General features: G+C 37.7%; 1 protein-coding gene across 9 annotated transcripts in view; it reads left to right on the top strand.

The window, feature by feature from the left end:
* cfap20dc (CFAP20 domain containing) overlaps positions 1 to 18317 on the top strand; it is a 400185-nt gene that overhangs the window by 135836 nt on the left and 246032 nt on the right. For 5 of the 9 annotated variants that reach the window (XM_087994372.1, XM_087994369.1, XM_087994374.1 and 2 more), the window contains 3 exons: positions 9315 to 9429; positions 12906 to 13062; positions 13408 to 13572. In XM_087994372.1, the coding sequence (XP_087850498.1) occupies positions 9315 to 9429; positions 12906 to 13062; positions 13408 to 13572 (437 nt within the window). The remainder of the gene's footprint in view (positions 1 to 9314; positions 9430 to 12905; positions 13063 to 13407; positions 13573 to 18317) is intronic. The other 4 variants (XM_087994376.1, XM_087994378.1, XM_087994375.1 and 1 more) reach the window with 2 other exon arrangements.

Below are 18317 nucleotides of genomic sequence, written 5' to 3'. Positions count from 1 at the left end.
ATGAGTGTTAACTTGTTTTTAAAATGCGTACTAATCCTTTCCACAAGCCTTGATTTTAAAACAATCCTTTTCCCATTTCAGTCCAGAAACAGAAATGCAGAAAAACTAAAAGGCTGTGGTCTTTAAAATATTGAGGAGAATAGCATGGAGAATAGCATAGAAGTAGTTGTGGCCATAGTAAAATGGCCACAACTGATTCCTGAAGAAGGGCTTATGCCCGAAACGTCGATTCTCCTGTTCCCTGGATGCTGCCTGACCTGCTGCGCTTTTCCAGCAACACATTTCCAGCTCTGATCTCCAGCATCTGCAGACCTCACTTTCTCCTCATAGTAAAATATGACAGCATAATGAGTGGTAGCAGAATAATGATGAATGCTTAAATCCCATTAACTTTCTCCATTGTTTTTAGTAAATGAGGTAGAGAAATCTACCTCTAAAGCTCTAATAGCTCTAAATACAGATTCAACCTCAAGCAATGAATACATTTAGCAAGATTTAGCTATGATCATAGAATCCCTACAGAATGGGAACAGGCCATTTGGCTCAACAATTCCTCACTGAACCTCTGAACAGTAACCCACCCAGACCTATTTCCGTACCCTATTACTCTATGATCTTTCTATTACAGGTAGTCCTTGAAACTGATTTTACTTTTAAGAAATAAATAATCACAAAACATTTTGTGGTAATTTACATAACTAAACTTGAAAAAGGTCGCACATTATAATCTGTCATCAGTAACATCAACATAATCATAAATGTTGGAATTACTCAGCATGCAGCATTTATTGAGATTCATGCAGATCATCTTTCTTATGAAGCTTTTAAATATACACACTTGAATGGACAACCTCTAACTTTTAGTCGTTATGTAAATTTTATTCCTTCATTCTCAGTGAGATATTGTTACAATGAAACCCCTGAGTAGAGAAATTTGTGAAACAATTTTCTGATTTCCCCTCTTAACTACACATATGTAGATGCCAGGTGTTGCTGTCTAATTTATTCCTTAATGTTGATAGTTTTACCCTTCTTATTATTCAAAATCCTGACAAATAATTATCCAGTAACAGTTTTCATTTTTATCAGTTTAATGTATGTAATTATAGATATGTCTCGCAGTGTCAGAGATCTGTGATTGTAAGGGTAATATATCACCTACAACCTGTGATGGAACATGATGATTTTTTAAAATTGTGAATAAAAAGGGAAGGCAATGCATTTGTTTAAGCACATAGGGAAAAGGGAGCTAAGGGTGTGGCTATTTAGATTTCAATGTTGAATATCTTTGGCATTAAGGAGAGTATGGGTAGAGGCTTGTGAGGATCATATTGAACTTGCATTTTACTCACATGCAGAGTACTGAAGCTGCTGAAATTGAGTTTAATGAAAGTAGTTGTGGCACCATGGGAGAAAAGATTTTGACCTGTCTATGTCTAACATTACCCTGCTTTCTTGCCAACCTCTCAAATAGTGTGCTTGTTGCTTCTGGACAGTCCTTATTGACAGCCACTTCCAATAGATGAGAGCTGAATGCATCAGACAGTTACAGAATTTGAAATATTTTCTGGTCACGGGGCTGAGATCAGGTTATGGGGTGAACTTCAGCCGCTGTTGGCTTTATTTGTATTCCCTTTTGCTTTCTGTTAATAAAAGCTTATTTTTGCATTTGTCCTATTATGTGCCTGCATGTGATATTACCCTACTGGTCAATGACAAACTGTGGGGTGTATAGTGGGCATTATGGACAGGGTAGTGCTGACTTAAAGTATATTAAGATGTGATGTGGATATAGGCAGATAAAGTGTGTGGTGTGGTCGTGAAACTGTAACTAGGGTGAAAGAATGGGATTACATGTGCGAGGGAATGTCAGTCATGTCAGCTAAGTGCCTTGGGCAGGGTAGCTTTTTTGCTGCTTTGTTACATGATGTTGCTGGTGAAGGGCAGCACAGGTTGCCAATGCTTGTCAAGGTACACAACAACCTTTCAAGCATGCCACAGGACAAAGTGATTGCTGGCCTTTAGCTGGATATCAGCTGAGTGACAAGCTGTTCTGGAAATGACACAGACTAAGAAGAGGCTTGAATCTGATATGAGAAATGCCACAAGGGCAAGGTTGGTAATTAATATGGTGAGATAACTCACTAGGTCTTGTGGCAAAAAACCCCTCCAAAACATTTAACACAATTCGGACTTTACCAGAAAAGTGTAAGATTCAGCCCACGGAATTTATATGGGCATGTTGAACAAGCTGTAACAAATCTGTTCAAGCAGCAGATCTTCTGCTTCAAAGAGTGAAATTTGTTCTATTAGATGTCTGGTGGAGTTATGAGTCTAGAGTGGTTATCAGCATCCCTAACTGATGGCAATCCTGAGCCAGTCGAAAGATATTCCCTAGCACTAAGCAGCCAGTCTGACACCTGATCATAAATCTGGAGGTTTGGGATGTTATTGGAACTTATTACAGGATAAAGGCATCAAAATCATTGTCAAGAAACTGTAAAAACAAGAAATAATATTCACAGTGGATTACCATCCTGTCCATGTACATCATTGGCTCTTTACATTAAACAGTGAAGGTAATAAACATACAAGAAAAACCTCCTGTTGCAATCTGTAGCTCTTTCTTTTACTTCACTGACTTCAGAGGGAATCAGATATATTGATTCTGATTGCAGCAAATTGCTTTCAACACATCCCTGATAGAAAATAGGTCTGAAAACTGTATGATGTCAATTATGTCATAACTTGTAGCCTGAAATAGATTGTTGTATGGAAATTAAAGGCCACAACCACTTCAGCAGCTCTCTACAAACAGTGTTGGTAATATTCAGATGCAAGGTTGATAGGTAACAATCATGTGAAGAGAATCCCTCTTGGATTGGAGACATCTCACCCATTGCTATTTAGTCAGATTCATATTTGAAATTACAAAATGTAACTGGTTATCTTCCAACAAGATATCAGTAAGAGGCATTTAGAGTCCTGAAGACATGAATAGAGTGGGACGTCCTGCATCAGCTCCACTTTCATCAAGTTTTACAAGGATCTCATGATCTATGAACTTGTTTTGCTTTGTGCTATTTCTCCTCATCTTCTAGCCCCAGTGGTGAACCCAAGGGAATGCCATTATGGAAATAATTGTGCTGAATATAGATCAGGAAAGGTTTGTGTCTCCCAAAACTCCTTTCAACAGTTTTCTCAGTACTGCTGAAACAGTCAGAAACTTTTAAAAAGAAATCTACATGCAGCCTGAAATGATATACAGTAAGCCCTATTTTAAAGTTGCCTTCTTTAACATTGTTTCACTTTAACATTGCCAAATCAATGGGACCTGTAATCTTATTGAACATCACAACATTTGTTTCTCCAGGACTGTATTACTATTCGAGATCCAAATTCAATCCAAAGCAGGAGCTGTATTAGCATGGAAGAAAAAGTCCTAATGCTTCCAAAGTGCTGCGCATTTTACAACAATCCATGTATTTTTTTGAAAGACTTTCAAAGCTGTTCCTGCCTCACTGCTCTCCTCCCAAGCCCTCACTCAGTGAGAGGGAAGAGTTGAGTGAGAGCATTCAAAGTAAGCATGAATTGTAAAACCTCCAGCACTCTGAACTATAGGAATTTGCACTTCTACAGATTTAATCTGTGTCTTGGATAGGAACATAAACTCAGGAGAAGAAAGCGTTGAGAGGGTGTATTCAGGGATGGGGCAGGAATCGGGGTATGGAAGAGGCCACAAGCCAGAGGACAGGAATAGGAAAAGGTCTCAGTTCAAAGATTGAGGTATGGGAAGTTGCTACAATCCAGAGAGTCAGGAAGTATAAAGACACCACAACTTGGAGGACTAGCTGTCAGAGTTGCCAAAATTCAGAGTCAGGGAATGCTGAAAAGCCATAACATGGAGGGTTTGGCAGTAGGAGATGCCACAATCTGGAGAGGGAGGGTCTGCAGCAATGAGGAAAATTAGTGAACAGAAGTTTCAGGAACAGACTCACCAGTTAGAATGAAGTACATCAATTAACAAGTTAAATTTCTTTTCGTACCTTAAAACTTATTTTCTTTTAAGTTATTTAATTACACGTGTAGGAATGTAAAATATTTCAGCTTAGAGGGTATAATGTTTTATTTTTCCCTCGTAAAGAAGTTTATACAGAACCCTTCTACAGGTTTTAATTTGGTTCTTAAGGCTTCCAATGCTTGATTTTTAAGTCCTTTCACTTGAAGTTGTGATTTTTAGTAATGCAACTATAACTTTTATCTGAGGACTTACCCTATCCTAATTGGTATGAGGATCCTTTCAAGTAATACTTCTGCAGCAACCTCTGGTCAGTTTTGCTGTGGTTAGATGGATAGCAATTCAGGTACTAGCACAGAGCAGTTTCACATAAATTTCCTGATACCTGAAAATGTACAGGAGCTTTATTTAAGCATTTCAATTTATTGAATGCTTATTTTGGACAGATCCCTGGGATGACCAAGGGTTATCAAATTAAAATCACAGTTCGAATTTGGGACTATCCAGCAAAGCAGTGAAACAAAACTCACTTTCACTCTCAAAATCCGTAGTTTGAATTTGTTTCAAATTGTAAGTGTTTGCTATGATTAGTTATCATGGGTAGAGTTTGAGGCACATTGAAAGAATTGGTGTTGGTTTTGACTGCCTAAATCTTTTCAGTGTCAAATCTTTAATTCTCCAACAGTATGTTTGATCCTGGTTATTGCATTATAGATCTGCTGGTACTTATTCCATTAATAAAAAAAAACACAACTGTCTTAAGTGAGCGTTCTAACTTCATCCATTGATTTAATACTACAGTTAGGCGGTTAGTTTGTGCATGAAGAATTACTATCCTAGCTCAATGATACCGTTGTTGCAAATGGAAAAATATTGATTCCTGAGAAATCTGCTGCAATTACTGTACCAGGATCCACTGGAAATTTAACTGACATTTAAAATCAAGATTACGAGCAATGGTAAAGTTCTGGTGTATAATACTCAGCTTATCTTCCACAACTATGAACACGTTTCAATTATAGATTTTTTTTTAAGTTCTGTTACTGTAAGGCCATTGAATCAAGGTGTTCGATTAGAACCATATTATCTTGGATTTAGTGAAACAATCTTCTTTAAAATGACTTTTTTAGAAGTTGTACTTTGCAAAGAAAGTGTTTGTTATCCAGCTGTTTTCATTGCATGCTAAGAATCTTCTCCTGTCATTTATTGTGAAGTTGCAACTTCCAAAAACAAATTCTTATAGTTGCCAGCCAGTGACATCCACGTGCCACAAGTGAATTTTAAAAAATAGCAATTAGATACAACTTAAGTTACATAAGCTAGTTAAATATTAAGACTGTTGGGATACATGGGCAATAAATCTGTCTACTCTGAGATCCTTAGCCATTCTTCCCTCAAATTCTACCCTGCTACACAATAAGACTAAATCTCCTTGGTGGACTTTATTGCAGTCGCTAACATTAACTCTTTCAGAACCATTATCTCAAGAAGCAGATTTTAGCTCGACTACCTGTTTAGTGGGTCCCAGATCCATAACCATCGAATTGAAACTCCTGTTTAGTTCTCTTCCATTTGAGTTTATCCCCCCTCGTTATTTAGTCTTTTGCTAAACAATAGATCTTTCCTATCCATTCTATTTAATCTCCTCATTATTCCAGAAACTCGATTAATCTCTCCCTCAGCCTCTTCTGTTCAAAAAAAAAGCAACTCCAGCTTACTAATTATTTCCTCCCATTATTTCCTCCCTGTTCAAATTAATTCAAATGGCAGAATGAAGCATTGCCTATATAATTAGGCTTGACTACAATTTTCAAAACTATCTGTTGACAATATTGATAGTTTTGTTCAACTGAAACTACTTGTATAGCATTTTTGCAAAGTGAGGCATCTTGGATATTTGGCAGAGGAAAAAGTTGATGCAAAACGATAAGAAAATTCAATGAAGCTACAGAAGTAGTGTTGAATTATATTAAGTAACGAGGCAAAACTTTAGAAAACTTTAGAAGGCTTGAGCCATCTACAGCAGGCACCATAAGGCACTGAAGAAATACCACAAGTAATGCCTTTGTAAGATCTGCCAAATCTGATCACAAAAAGAGCAATCGAACATCAGTATCCTCTCCCAAATTAATAGTCCCAGCACTAAGGCACTAATCATTCAACAGTAGTTACCATTTTGCGAGGCAGGACATGTGATTTGTATTTGAGACAAGAGACTGCTGAAGCAACTGCTCTACTCAGTGCTCAGATGCAGTGGGAAACAAGCAGCACCTGCTCAGCAATAACCTGCTCAGTGATGACCAATTTGGGTTCTGCTAGGCCACCCAGTTCCTGACCTTATTACAGCTTTGATTCAAACGTGGACAAAAGAGCTGAATTCTAGAGGTGAGGTGAGAGTGACAGCCCTTGACAGCAAGGCTGCATTTGACCGAGTGTGTTACCAAGGAGCCCTCGTAAAATTGGAATCAATGGATATCGGGGGGGGGGGAAATCTTTCTGCTGGTTGGAATCATACCTGGCACATAGGAGTCACGGTTGTTGGAGGTCAGACATATCTCTGCAGGAGATCTCTGCAGGAGTTCCTCAGTGTAGTGTATTCAGCCCAACCATCTTCAGCTGCTTCATCAATGACCTTCCCTCCATCATAATGTCAGATGTAGGGGTGTTTACAGATGTTTACTCATTACCATTTGGAATTCCTTCGATACCGAAGCAGTCCATATCTGCATGCTGAAAAACCTAGGAAACATTCAGGTTTAAGTTGATAAGTAGCCAAAAACGCTCGCATGCATAAGACCATCTACACCAAATGAGCATATAATCATCTCCCTTTGACATTCAACTTTATGTTGTTCGTTATTGTCCTCTAACAATGTCCTAAGAGTTTACCGTTAACCAGAAATTTAAGTGAGCAAAAATACCACAACTTCAAGTGTAAGTTGGAGACTAAGTTCTGAGGTGAGTAGCTCACCTCGTCACTCTCCAAAGCTTATCCAACATTTAGAAGTGTGATGAAATAGTCTCCACTTGCCTAATGAGTGCAGCTTTGAGAATTCAAGAAGTTTAGGGCAAGGTAGTGTGCTTGAAAAGCACTCCTTCTACAAGTAGAGCATTGCTGGCTTTGTAGCTTGATGTCGATAATCAGTTCATATTACTAAATGGAATTTTGGAATAATGCCCTCAGTGGGCCAAAAGATGCAGTAATGTCAATGCCCAAACAATGTTCGATTTCCATTCTTTCCCTTCCTCAGAATGCAAACATGATATTACACTAAAATTTGTTCTAACTGCAGGAGCAAAACAACAGTGGACAATCATATTACGGTTTTGTGGGGAAACACAAGGGGAGTGTGACTGGTTGAGTAGTTATTTCAAAGAGCTTGATGGGCTGAATCGTCTGAGCTATGCCGTAGGAGTCTGAACCATCTGTATTGCTAATTGGTAATGGACTTTACAAAACTATTTTTCAACAATCTGTCCTCGTTCTGTGGTCTTTCTCTTAGGCATCTGTTGATGAAGTTGCGCGGGTATCCGTTTTTGGCGAATACCAAACAGAGAATTCACTACAAGGGTATACAGGAAAGCCACACACACAGACCAAGTCCTAAACTATGAAAGTAACCACCCCAACACACACAAACGAAGCTGCATCAGGACACTATTCAGAAGGGCCACAACACACTGCAGTACACCAGAACTGCAAAAAGAAGAAGAGGAACACCTATACAAGGTATTCGCCAAAAACGGATACCTGCGCAACTTCATCAACAGATGCCTAAGAGAAAGACCACGGAACGAGGACATACCACAACCAAAAGGACTAGCCACACTACCATACATCAGAAGCATCTCGGAACTGACAGCCAGACTACTGCGACCCCTAGGACTCATAACGGCACACAAACCAACAGCCACGCTCAGACAACAACTCACCAGAACGAAGGACCCAATACCCAACATGAGCAAAACGAATGTAGTGTACACAATACCATGCAAGGACTGCACAAAACACTATATAGGACAAACAGGAAGACAGCTAACAATCCGCATACATGAGCATCAACTAGCCACGAAACGACACGACCAGCTATCCTTAGTAGCCACACACGCAGACAACAAGCAACATGAATTCGACTGGGACAACGCTACTATCATAGGGCAAGCCAGACAGAGAACAGCCAGGGAATTCCTAGAGGCATGGCATTCATCCACAAACTCCATCAACAAACACATCGACCTGGACCCAATATACCAACCATTACAGCGGACAGCTGAAACTGACAACCGGAAGCGGCAGGGACAGACCACTATAAACACCGGAGGAAACATCAAAGAAGCGCTTCGCGGGAGGCTCCCAAGCACTGATGATGTCACCTAGCCAGGGGACAAAACGTTTGCAACAAAAACTTCCAGCTCGGCGAACAGAACCACAACAACGAGCACCCGAGCTACAAATCTTCGCACAAACTTTGAATTTATTACTAATAATACTTGTATTTCTCTGATAAACTCTGTTTACCTGTGAAATCAAGCCATAAGTATTTCTGTTAAAAGTTGTAAACTTTGAAATCCCATTCTGTGAATCAGTTGGCTGGTTGTCATTTCTATTATATTTAGCACCTTGGAAACGAGGATACAGAGGATTTCGTATGTAAGGCTGAGTGCTGTTTTCCAATAGAAGCAATTTTATTCATTGATAGTGATCATGGACTTTAGTCTAAATGTATTAAAGTTATATACATTCACATGCACTGTAGCAGAGATCAGTGGCCTATGTGGTGAGCAGTAAAATTGAGCATTGTAATTCAGAGTTGGAGATGCATATCTGGGAACTGATACTGACAGAAAATGCTTTGTGCCTGACTTTGAGCATGACAAATCCTATATGAAATGCCAGGTACATGTTTGAGAATGAAGCTGCATTTTTTTTTATTTGGTAACACGTTGCTATGAGAGGACACAAAATTGAAGTGCAAAACAAGAAGGTTTATCAAAGCTTTATGTTCATTTTATATATAAATTGAATTTCTTCCCAAGTTACTAGACTAGTAAAATTCTGTATTAAGCTTGATATGAATTAGCATGTAAAGTGGTTCCATTATGCTTAGGCCTATGGCCACCAAGTTTGAATATAGGAGTAAAAACTCATTACTTATCTTGTAAAAGGGCTATTTTTAAATTCCATTTTCCCATCTATGTTCTGTATGACCTGCATATAAATGATAGGAATGTACGTGGTTCTCTTTGGAAAGATTTATTGGATTGACAAGAATCTTTTTTATTTCATTCTTTTCAGAATTACTGATTTGGGAAATATCAAGCGACGACTGTATTTATCAACTATCCATAAGGAGTTGTCTGCAACCCCACTACATGCAAAAATTCCATTGGGTATTATCAAACGTAAAATCGTATGTTACTTTTAAAATAATTATCAGTAGCTCCAAAATCATGTCACCTTTTAGATAAATATAGAAGGAATTTAAATATTAATTGTTAGGAATATTTCCAACTTTGAAACGTGTTGCATCAGTTTCCATTTTGGGGTATTTTGGGGAAATGTTTCCTTTTGCCTGAACCTTTTAAGAGACTTTAGTAAAAGAGAAATTCAACTTGTGATGCTACATTTTTGTCATCATAGAGATTAGGTGTACTTTCCTGCACAGAATACAACAATGAAGTTTCACACACAACTGTTACTACTTGGAACTCTGCTGGACTTTTTGTTGCCTAGAGTTCTGTGCCATGTATACAGAAGTATAATTGGAGAGTTGATCAATATTTAATAAATTAAAATTGCTATGTTATGCTCTGTGTGGCATATGACTTCCAAGTTGGCCATTACAACCTTGGACAGATTCTTTGAGTTTTCTGTGTCTTTGACAAGTCAACAAATTTATGTGGCATATTACTGTACCCTATTGTTGTGCAAAATTATGCACTTAATATACACAAATATTTCTAGTTAGAATAAAATACAGGGCCATCAATAATTGTTTTGTTAGCTTTCCACAAAATCATGGCCCATGGAAACTAGTACCCCTAATTCCTGATCTTTAGATTTTAGTGAGAAAAATATACAGCACAGAACACTGTAAACTATCCGCAAATATTCTTCCTTGACTCCACTGAAGGAAGTTAAAATATGGGTATTCTAACTATCAAAATAATTGCCATTTCCTCAGTTGAGATTTTATAGAACAATGATATTGTTTATACTTTTGGAAGAGGACATTCAGTGTGAATCAAAAACAGAAAATTAAAGATCAAAATTAAAATTAATAGTCCTCTCACCTCTGTGGATAATGACAGTGTCTCAGAGCACAATTGTTGCCTGAATTAAGGCATGTTTTTACTAAAGGTAAACAAGAGGGTAGAAGTGTTAAAATAATTCTGTAAATTTTAATATTGTCCTCCACTGCAAAAACTTTTTTTCAGAGATGAATAGAATGTAATAAATTAGCAGATAAATGAATTATGACATTACCTACATTGATAGCATATTTCTATCAATTAAGCTATTTGTATTCAATAGGATACTTTGAGTAGTTATGCAAATGTGATTTATAAAGCTTTATTGCAGATTACATAAGTAGTTTACTTATACCATAAAACATGCCAATGCTCACTTGTTAACATTGGTGCACATGACTTTCAGCTGCTAGAATGCATATAATGGAGGAAAACATTAAACTAGGTGTTAATTTCAAAAGGAATTGAAAATTAAATCTATAAAAGAGCCTACTCTGCAATTGAATAAGTTCATAGCTGTACTGATTGTGGCCTCAACTCCACTTGTCTGATTGACCACCACACCCCTCTGGGAGAAAGTGAGGACTGCAGATGCTGGAGATCAGAGTCAAAAAGTGTAACCACTGTGTTTTTCCAGCACCACATTTTTTGACTCTGATTGACCTGCTGTGCTTTTCCAGTGCCATACTTTTTGACACCACACTCTCCTCCCCATCAATAACCCTTGACCCCCTTCCACATCAAAAATCTTTCTAATTTAGTTTTGAATATATTCAGTGATGTAGTCTTCATTGCTCTTTGCAGTCGGGAATTCTAAAGAATAACACAGAATAAGTGCCTCCTCAACTTCATCTTTCATTGCAAACCCTTTATTTTAAACTCTGCCCCCTGTTTCTATAATCGCCCAGAAGAGGAAATAGGCCCTCAGCACCTACTTGTCAGATGTCCATACAACTTTTTATGTTTCAGTAATGTTACATCTAAACTCCACAAAATATAGTGCCAACCTGTTTAATCTTTCCCCATAAGACAAAGACCTCACTTTGGAAATTACCTTTATTAGTAAAGCCAAGGATCCAATTTGCTTCTTTAATAATTTTTTGAACTTGTCTTGTCATCTTCAAAGTTTATGTCCACGTCGTTCATGTTCACTGATCCCTTTTCGAATTGTAGCATTTATTTTGCTTCCCTTCATCTCAATTTCCTACCAAAATGGACCATTTTGCATTCTCTATACAGAATTAAGTTTTATTTGACATGTGTCTGGCCATTTCACAAGTTTGACTCTGTGTTCCTAAAGTCTGTCACTATCCTTTACATTGATTAATACATTTTTATAATGTATCATTTGCAAATTTTAAAATTACGTTGTGTCTCCTCCAGTCTAAGACATTTATATGCTTAAAAAACACTGTAATCTGAAAGCTACACCTAAATTAATATTTCTACGGTTTCCCTTACTATCTACTTTCTAACCCTTAGCCAATTTAATCTCCACATTCCCATTGCCCCTTTAATCCTATGTACTTCAGTTTTACTAACAAGTCTATTATATGATTTTCCTGTATTTTTGTTTCTCTGTAGTTGTTTTTTTAGACATCATTGTCAGTGTTCTAATATTAAGTCAGGTGATCAAAACTGGTTCAGTTAAGAATACGGGAGGGTATGATGCAAGTAGCACCAGGCGTGTTTCAACAATGAGGTGTTAAACTGGTGAGGCTACAGCACAGGATTATTTTCCAAAACCAGAGGGCATAGGTTTAATGTGAGAGGGGAAAGAATTCAAAGGGAGCTGAGGTGCAACTTTTTCACATGTGTGTGCATGTATGGAAGAAGCTGCCAGAGGAAGTGGTGGAATTACAACATTTAAAAGGCATCTGAATGGGTACATGAATAAGAATGATTTAGAGGGATATGGGCCAAATGCTGGCAAATGGGACTAGATCAGTTTAGGATATCTGGTCAACGCAGACGAGTTGAATGGGAGGTTCTGTTTCTGTGCTGTACACCTCAATGACTCTATGTCATATGATTTCTGATAAGGAACAGCTTGCAAAAGATGTTATTATTTCCCGAACGAGTTCAAAGTGTTTCCTCAAAGGAAATTTCTTCATTATTTTTATAGTCATTTGATTGTATGTGTATATTGTATGAAATATATATTTATATATATAAAGTATTAACATTGGAAAAAATACATCAATTATAAAATAAAAATCATTTCCAGTTGCATTTTGTACATTTGTTATGTTGATAAGAAGAATGATGTTATAAGTAATAGTTTATTTATATTAATATGACATGTATTCACTTTCAAACGTTGGCTACTACAGATTTACAAAACTAAGGACTATTTTGAGGCCTTGTCAATACCAATTTGAAACTAGCTGCTTCTTAAGAGCATTCCTAATGACTCAGTTGATCTCCACAGCAATAAGGTTGAAAAAGACTACTAACCATTCAGAGAATTGTGGTGGAGAAGCTGTAACTCACCACATTCTGGCACAGTATCTTAAAGTTCCAGTATTCTGCTTTATAATGCCACCTATATTCTGTTACCAAACCAGCAATTCTATGACTGAATCATTGGTCAAGATATTCAAGAAAAGTTAATTCAGATTTGTTTTCCTTACAGTGGAGCAATGTTTGTATTGATATGGTGTCATTTGCCAATGCTGCATTTAAAGGAGCAGGTTTCCAGTCCTTAGACAGGATTGTTGTCTCAGCCAACTGTAAATTAAGGAAAATATTTACTATGAAACTGCAGCCACTGGATACTACTTTCAAGAATGGTATGTAGTTGAAAATGGATCAATATAATATTAAGTTGTGATTGTATTTAAAAGTATTCCGTAATTCACACTAAAAGGACATTACAAAATTGAAACAAACCATAAAAATGCCTGTTATGTCTTTCTAAATTTTACAAGTGTCGCATTTGTAATAAAATTTAAACAACCAAGTGTTCCTAACTGTACATTGAACTATTATGTCAAATTTGTAGGCCCACTAGAGTTAGTATATATTGCAGTTCATTTCAACTTTTGCTTATAGCAATATATTAATTACATTTCAACAAATTATGATATTTGCAATACTTTTGTCATGTAACTAAAGGATTTATTTTTCTTCCCTAGATGTATATTCTTTACAGTGTTTGACTGATGGACCCACCGACGTAATTCCAAAATGCTGTCAGCTAGGCATTGAGGTAGACCAAGTAACACAGCTCCTGAATGTGGTAAAATTGAAACAGGGAGAATTAAGGCTTGGAAACCAACCCTCCACTTCAACAGATTTGGGTATAGTTACAAGATCTACTCTTAAGTTAAACTTAATCTTGGAGTTTTGCTGTTCCTTATACTTCATATTTCAACTGAATTGATGTAAAACAGTTTATCTAATACAATAAATGCTAACAAATATAGTTTATTGACAAGATATTTGAATTGATACCTTGTCATTATTTCTTACTTATCTAGTATTGAGAAAATATGGCAGGCATTTTGTAAAAACAGCTTTCTGGAAGATTATTTGTAAAGTTGAAAAACTGATGTGCTGCTTTCTATCAGTGTTTCAATTGTTCTGGTCATGCAATATTTGTCAAAACAATATTAAGAAGAGATTTAATCCTATACTGGAAATACTAAAATAAAAATTGATTGTTCATTATGTTTTTTTTGATTGGAATGCCATTGTTATAAAGAAATATGCCTTTGATTCCACCAATACAAATGTAAAATTGTGTCAATGTTGAAATGTGAAATTAAAAACAAGCATGCTGCAAGGTATCAGTACGTTTGGTAGCATTGTGGAGAAAGAAACAGTTAATTTTCAGGTCTTTGACTTTCCATCAGAGCTTTCCATTTAAGCATTGCTAAAAGATGACAAGAATTTCAAGCTTTTAATGTTACACTCACCAGAGCTAGGGTGCAAGAAACAGACTTCCTAAAAGGGACACCAATTTATATAGCATGAGGTGCTCATTTGTTGGGCCATCCTTGACATGGAAATGTATCAAGAACAGTTGATTGTCAATTTTAGTTCTCGGTTGAGGCACATAGACTCTGTGTTGTCAGGACATTCTTGTGGAAATGTGGCATGATTCCTTTTCCTTACATTAAACAGCTGCAATGGATATATGAATTCCTTTTTTTGGCTCAAATGTGTGAGTTGATGATTGGGATATTCCACATGGAACCATAGTGAATGCTTGGAATGTGCCATTTTCATAAAAGTTAAGCGCTACTGTTAACCTTGATAGTCACTGGAATGGGACAGCCACTCATTCCTTCAGAGTATAAGTCCTGCTACAGCACATAACACAGTTAATTGTGGTGTTCCAGAGCATCCTCAGTCCATGCCAACATTAAGCTTTGGTCATGTGTAAATATGACAGTGAGGTTGGTACATTCTGGCTCTCCTCAACCTCATCTGCATTCTGAGAGGATCTTCTATTTCAGCTTGTTTCTGTGGAGATTGTGCCACGGCTGTTGGAGGTTTCTGTTGTTTCCAAGCTTTGTATCTTCTTTCTTCTTCTGTATTTTCTTTGTATAACTGTAACAGTGACAAAAGCACCAACAATAACATTGGAGCCAGATAGCTTCTCAATTATGAGGTTTTTGTTATACATTTATATATATCAATATATAATTATACCTATAAAGTATTTAATTGAAAAAATACAGAATACCAAACAGGGGCTGATTGTTACCAGAAGTTGGCTAAGTGCCAGTTTTGGAGACTTTCATATTAGCTTTCTCTACAAGAACTCTAGCAAGAGTTTCCAAAACTCATCTCAATAGCTATGCACCATTTGTATCTTCCCTCGTACCATAGGTGAAAGTACTCACAACCACTGGGACATTTCAGGATCCCTGTCACAGGTGCCATCTTTAAATGCCAGCTATATATCTGGTCAAATACTACCAGCTAGGAGCTATTTTTACCGTGTGTATAGTGGGAAGGGAACCAAAAACACTTGGTTCTCAGGACATATAGATGGTATGATTGATACTTCATTGTAAATACCGATGTATATATTTAAGAAATAAGCAATGCAGCTGAGCCTAGAATTCTGTCGACACGAATGCTACTTTTTTCCTCAATGCCCAATGTAGCTTAACATCTGCTCATTGTTCAATGTGGAACAATCACAAATGGTTGAAAACATTCACTTTTATTCAGCAACAACAAGGCTAGCAGTAAACACACAAACAGAAAGTTAATTTTCCTCTGGGAACAAAAGGAACCGCTTGATTTCTGAGCAGCAACAAATTTACAAACAATGATTTGGAGATGCCGGTGTTGGACTGGGGTGGACAAAGTTAAAAATCACACAACACCAGGTTATAGTCCAACAGGTAGTTGTGTGATTTTTAACGACAATGAGTAACTATGCACCCAGTTGATGTCTGGATGTCAATTAAGGCCTGTCTGGCTTGTTGTACTTGATGTTGCAGCACTCAATCACGCAGAAGGTGATGTTCCTCCTGCTCAGTGTCCTTGTCTTCCTCCTCAGAACACTGTTCTCAGTTTCCCAGCTCCTTAGCCTCCAACACATCTGCTCATTACCTGCTCCAGTTGTGCAGATCTCAGCAAATTCACATCTGTATCTGGAGGGAGTATATTGCAAGACTTCCCAGACTGATCCAAGCAGTGGAATCTCACCTTCAGCAAACCAACTGGCTGTTCTGCCATGGTCCAGATTGAAAAGTTGGTTGCCTTGCATCTACACTGTGCCTCTGTCAGGAAGGTTTGCTTAACATCAGTCACAGTTATAGAGGGTAGCCCTCCCTCTATAACTCCATCATCTTTGTAATGCATGAGGTCCTTGAAACAAAGCAGAAATATGAGAAAAAACAATTCCTCTGACATCTCAGGGTGTGATCACAGCTATTTTCATTTCCAGTGTGCATTTACTTATAGATATATAAAATAAGGGTTGCAAGGAGCAGAGGCACCTCCGTGTGCAGACATCTTTGAATGTCATCTTTGAAGGAGGAAGTGGTTAATAACTATACAGTGTCCTTTGCTTTATACAAGAGCAAGAGCAAGGAGGTGATATTGAACTTGCATATCAGATACTTTTTTGATCTATTTGGAGTATTGTGAAACAGTTTGGGTGCCTTATTGTAGGAAGGATGTGAGTTCATTGAAGAGAGTGCAGAAGTGGTTTACAAGAATGGTTACAGGGTTGAGAAATTTGAGTCATCACAATAGATTGAAGAAATTGGGACTGTTCCCCTTGGAGAAAAGAAGACTAAGAAGCGATCTGTAGAGATTTTCAAAATCATGAGGGAATCGAAAAGAATAGAATGGAGAAATCTGCTCCTGTTCATAAAAAGATCATGAACCAGAAAGCACAGAATTAAAGTTGTTTCCAAAACAAGCAAATACCAGATAAGACAAAAAAATGTTTTCACACAGCAAGTAGTTTAGGATATGGAATGCATTGCCTGAAAGTGAGGAGCAGGCAGATAAAGTTGAGACATTCAAGAGGGTATTGCATGATCATTTTGATGGAAATAATGTACAAGGTTGTGGGTAAAAGGCACTAGGTAATGATGCTCATTTGAACAGCTGGTGCAGACACACTGGCCAAATGGCAGCCTCTTGCATTGTGGTTCATTTACAGGGCAGAAGAAGGCCATTTGGCTCATTGTGTCTGTACCGGTTAACAGAGATTTGACTACAGTAATCCCATTTTCCAACTCTTGGCTCCATCACCTTGGAGGCTATGGTAACACAAGTGAATGTTTAAATGCTGGTTAAATGTTACAAGAGTTTCTGACTCAACTACCCTTTCAGGGAGTGAGTTCCAGACTGTAACCACCTTCTATGTGAAAATATTTCTCCTCAATTCTCCTGTTAGCCTTCTACCACTTCCCTTACATCTGTGCCCTGGATATTGATCCCTGAACTATCTGCCCCTTTCATTATCTTATACATCTCTTGCAGATTTCTTCTCTATCTTCACCTCTTCAACAAAAACAACCCAGTCTATTCAAACATCTTTTATGGCTCATTCCCTTTAGCTCAAGTAGCATCCTGGGAAATCTCCTGTGCGCCCTCTTCCGAAGAACTGCATGCAGTACTCCAGCTATAGCCTAACTAGCATTTTATACACTTCCAATATAACCTCCTTGTTCTTGTATTCAATGCCCCTCAGATAATAAAGGCAAGTACCTTTATACGTTCTTAACCATCTGATCTGCCTTCCCTGCTACCTTGAGGGATCTGTGGATATACACTTCAAGGTCCCTATACTCTATAGTTTTCAGTACTCTATAGAGTCTTACCATTCGTAGTGTAACCCTTTTGCCTTGTTAGCCTTCAAGTGCATCACCTCACACTTTTCTGTTGGACTTCATTTGTCCCTGCTTAGCTCACCTGAGGAGTCTGTTGATATTCTCTTGCCATTTACAACTATCCTCCTAACTATTTATCACGCTATCAACATCCATGTAATTTGCAAACTTCTGATCATATTCCCTATATTTAAGTCCAAATCATTAATGTACACCACAAAAAATAAGGGCCTTAACACTGAGCCCTGTGGAACCCCACTGAAAACAAATGTCCAGTGACTGGAACTCTCTGCTTCCTGATTCTCAGCCAGTTTTGGAACCTATGTACTACTTCACTTTGGTCCATAGGCTTTTACTTTCTTGACCAGTTTGCCATGAGGGACCTTATCAAAAGCCTTGCTAAAGTTCATATAGACCATATCAGATGCATTATGTTCATCAGCACTCCAGGTTACCTCCTCAAACTATTTGGTCAAATTTGCTAAAAATTGCCTTCCCTTAAATCCACACTGACTGTCCCTTACTAATCCATGTCTCTTCAAGTGCAGATATATTCTGTCCCTCAGAGTTTGTTCTAATAACTTGCACATCACTGAGATTAGGATGACTAGCCTGTAATTTTGCGGTATAGCCTTTCCTCCGTTTTTGAATAATGGGCCAATGTTAGCAGTCCTTCAGACCTCTTGCATCTCACCAGTGGCCTTAGAGAATTTAAAAATTACCACCAGGGCCCTGGT

This window comes from Chiloscyllium plagiosum, unplaced genomic scaffold (assembly GCF_037043375.1).
Source record: "Chiloscyllium plagiosum isolate Xiang-an unplaced genomic scaffold, Cpla_swu_hap1 HiC_scaffold_14, whole genome shotgun sequence".
NCBI lineage: Eukaryota > Metazoa > Chordata > Chondrichthyes > Orectolobiformes > Hemiscylliidae > Chiloscyllium > Chiloscyllium plagiosum.
The sequence above is the reverse complement of the archived record's forward strand: the minus strand, read 5'-3'. Positions and strand labels throughout refer to the sequence as shown.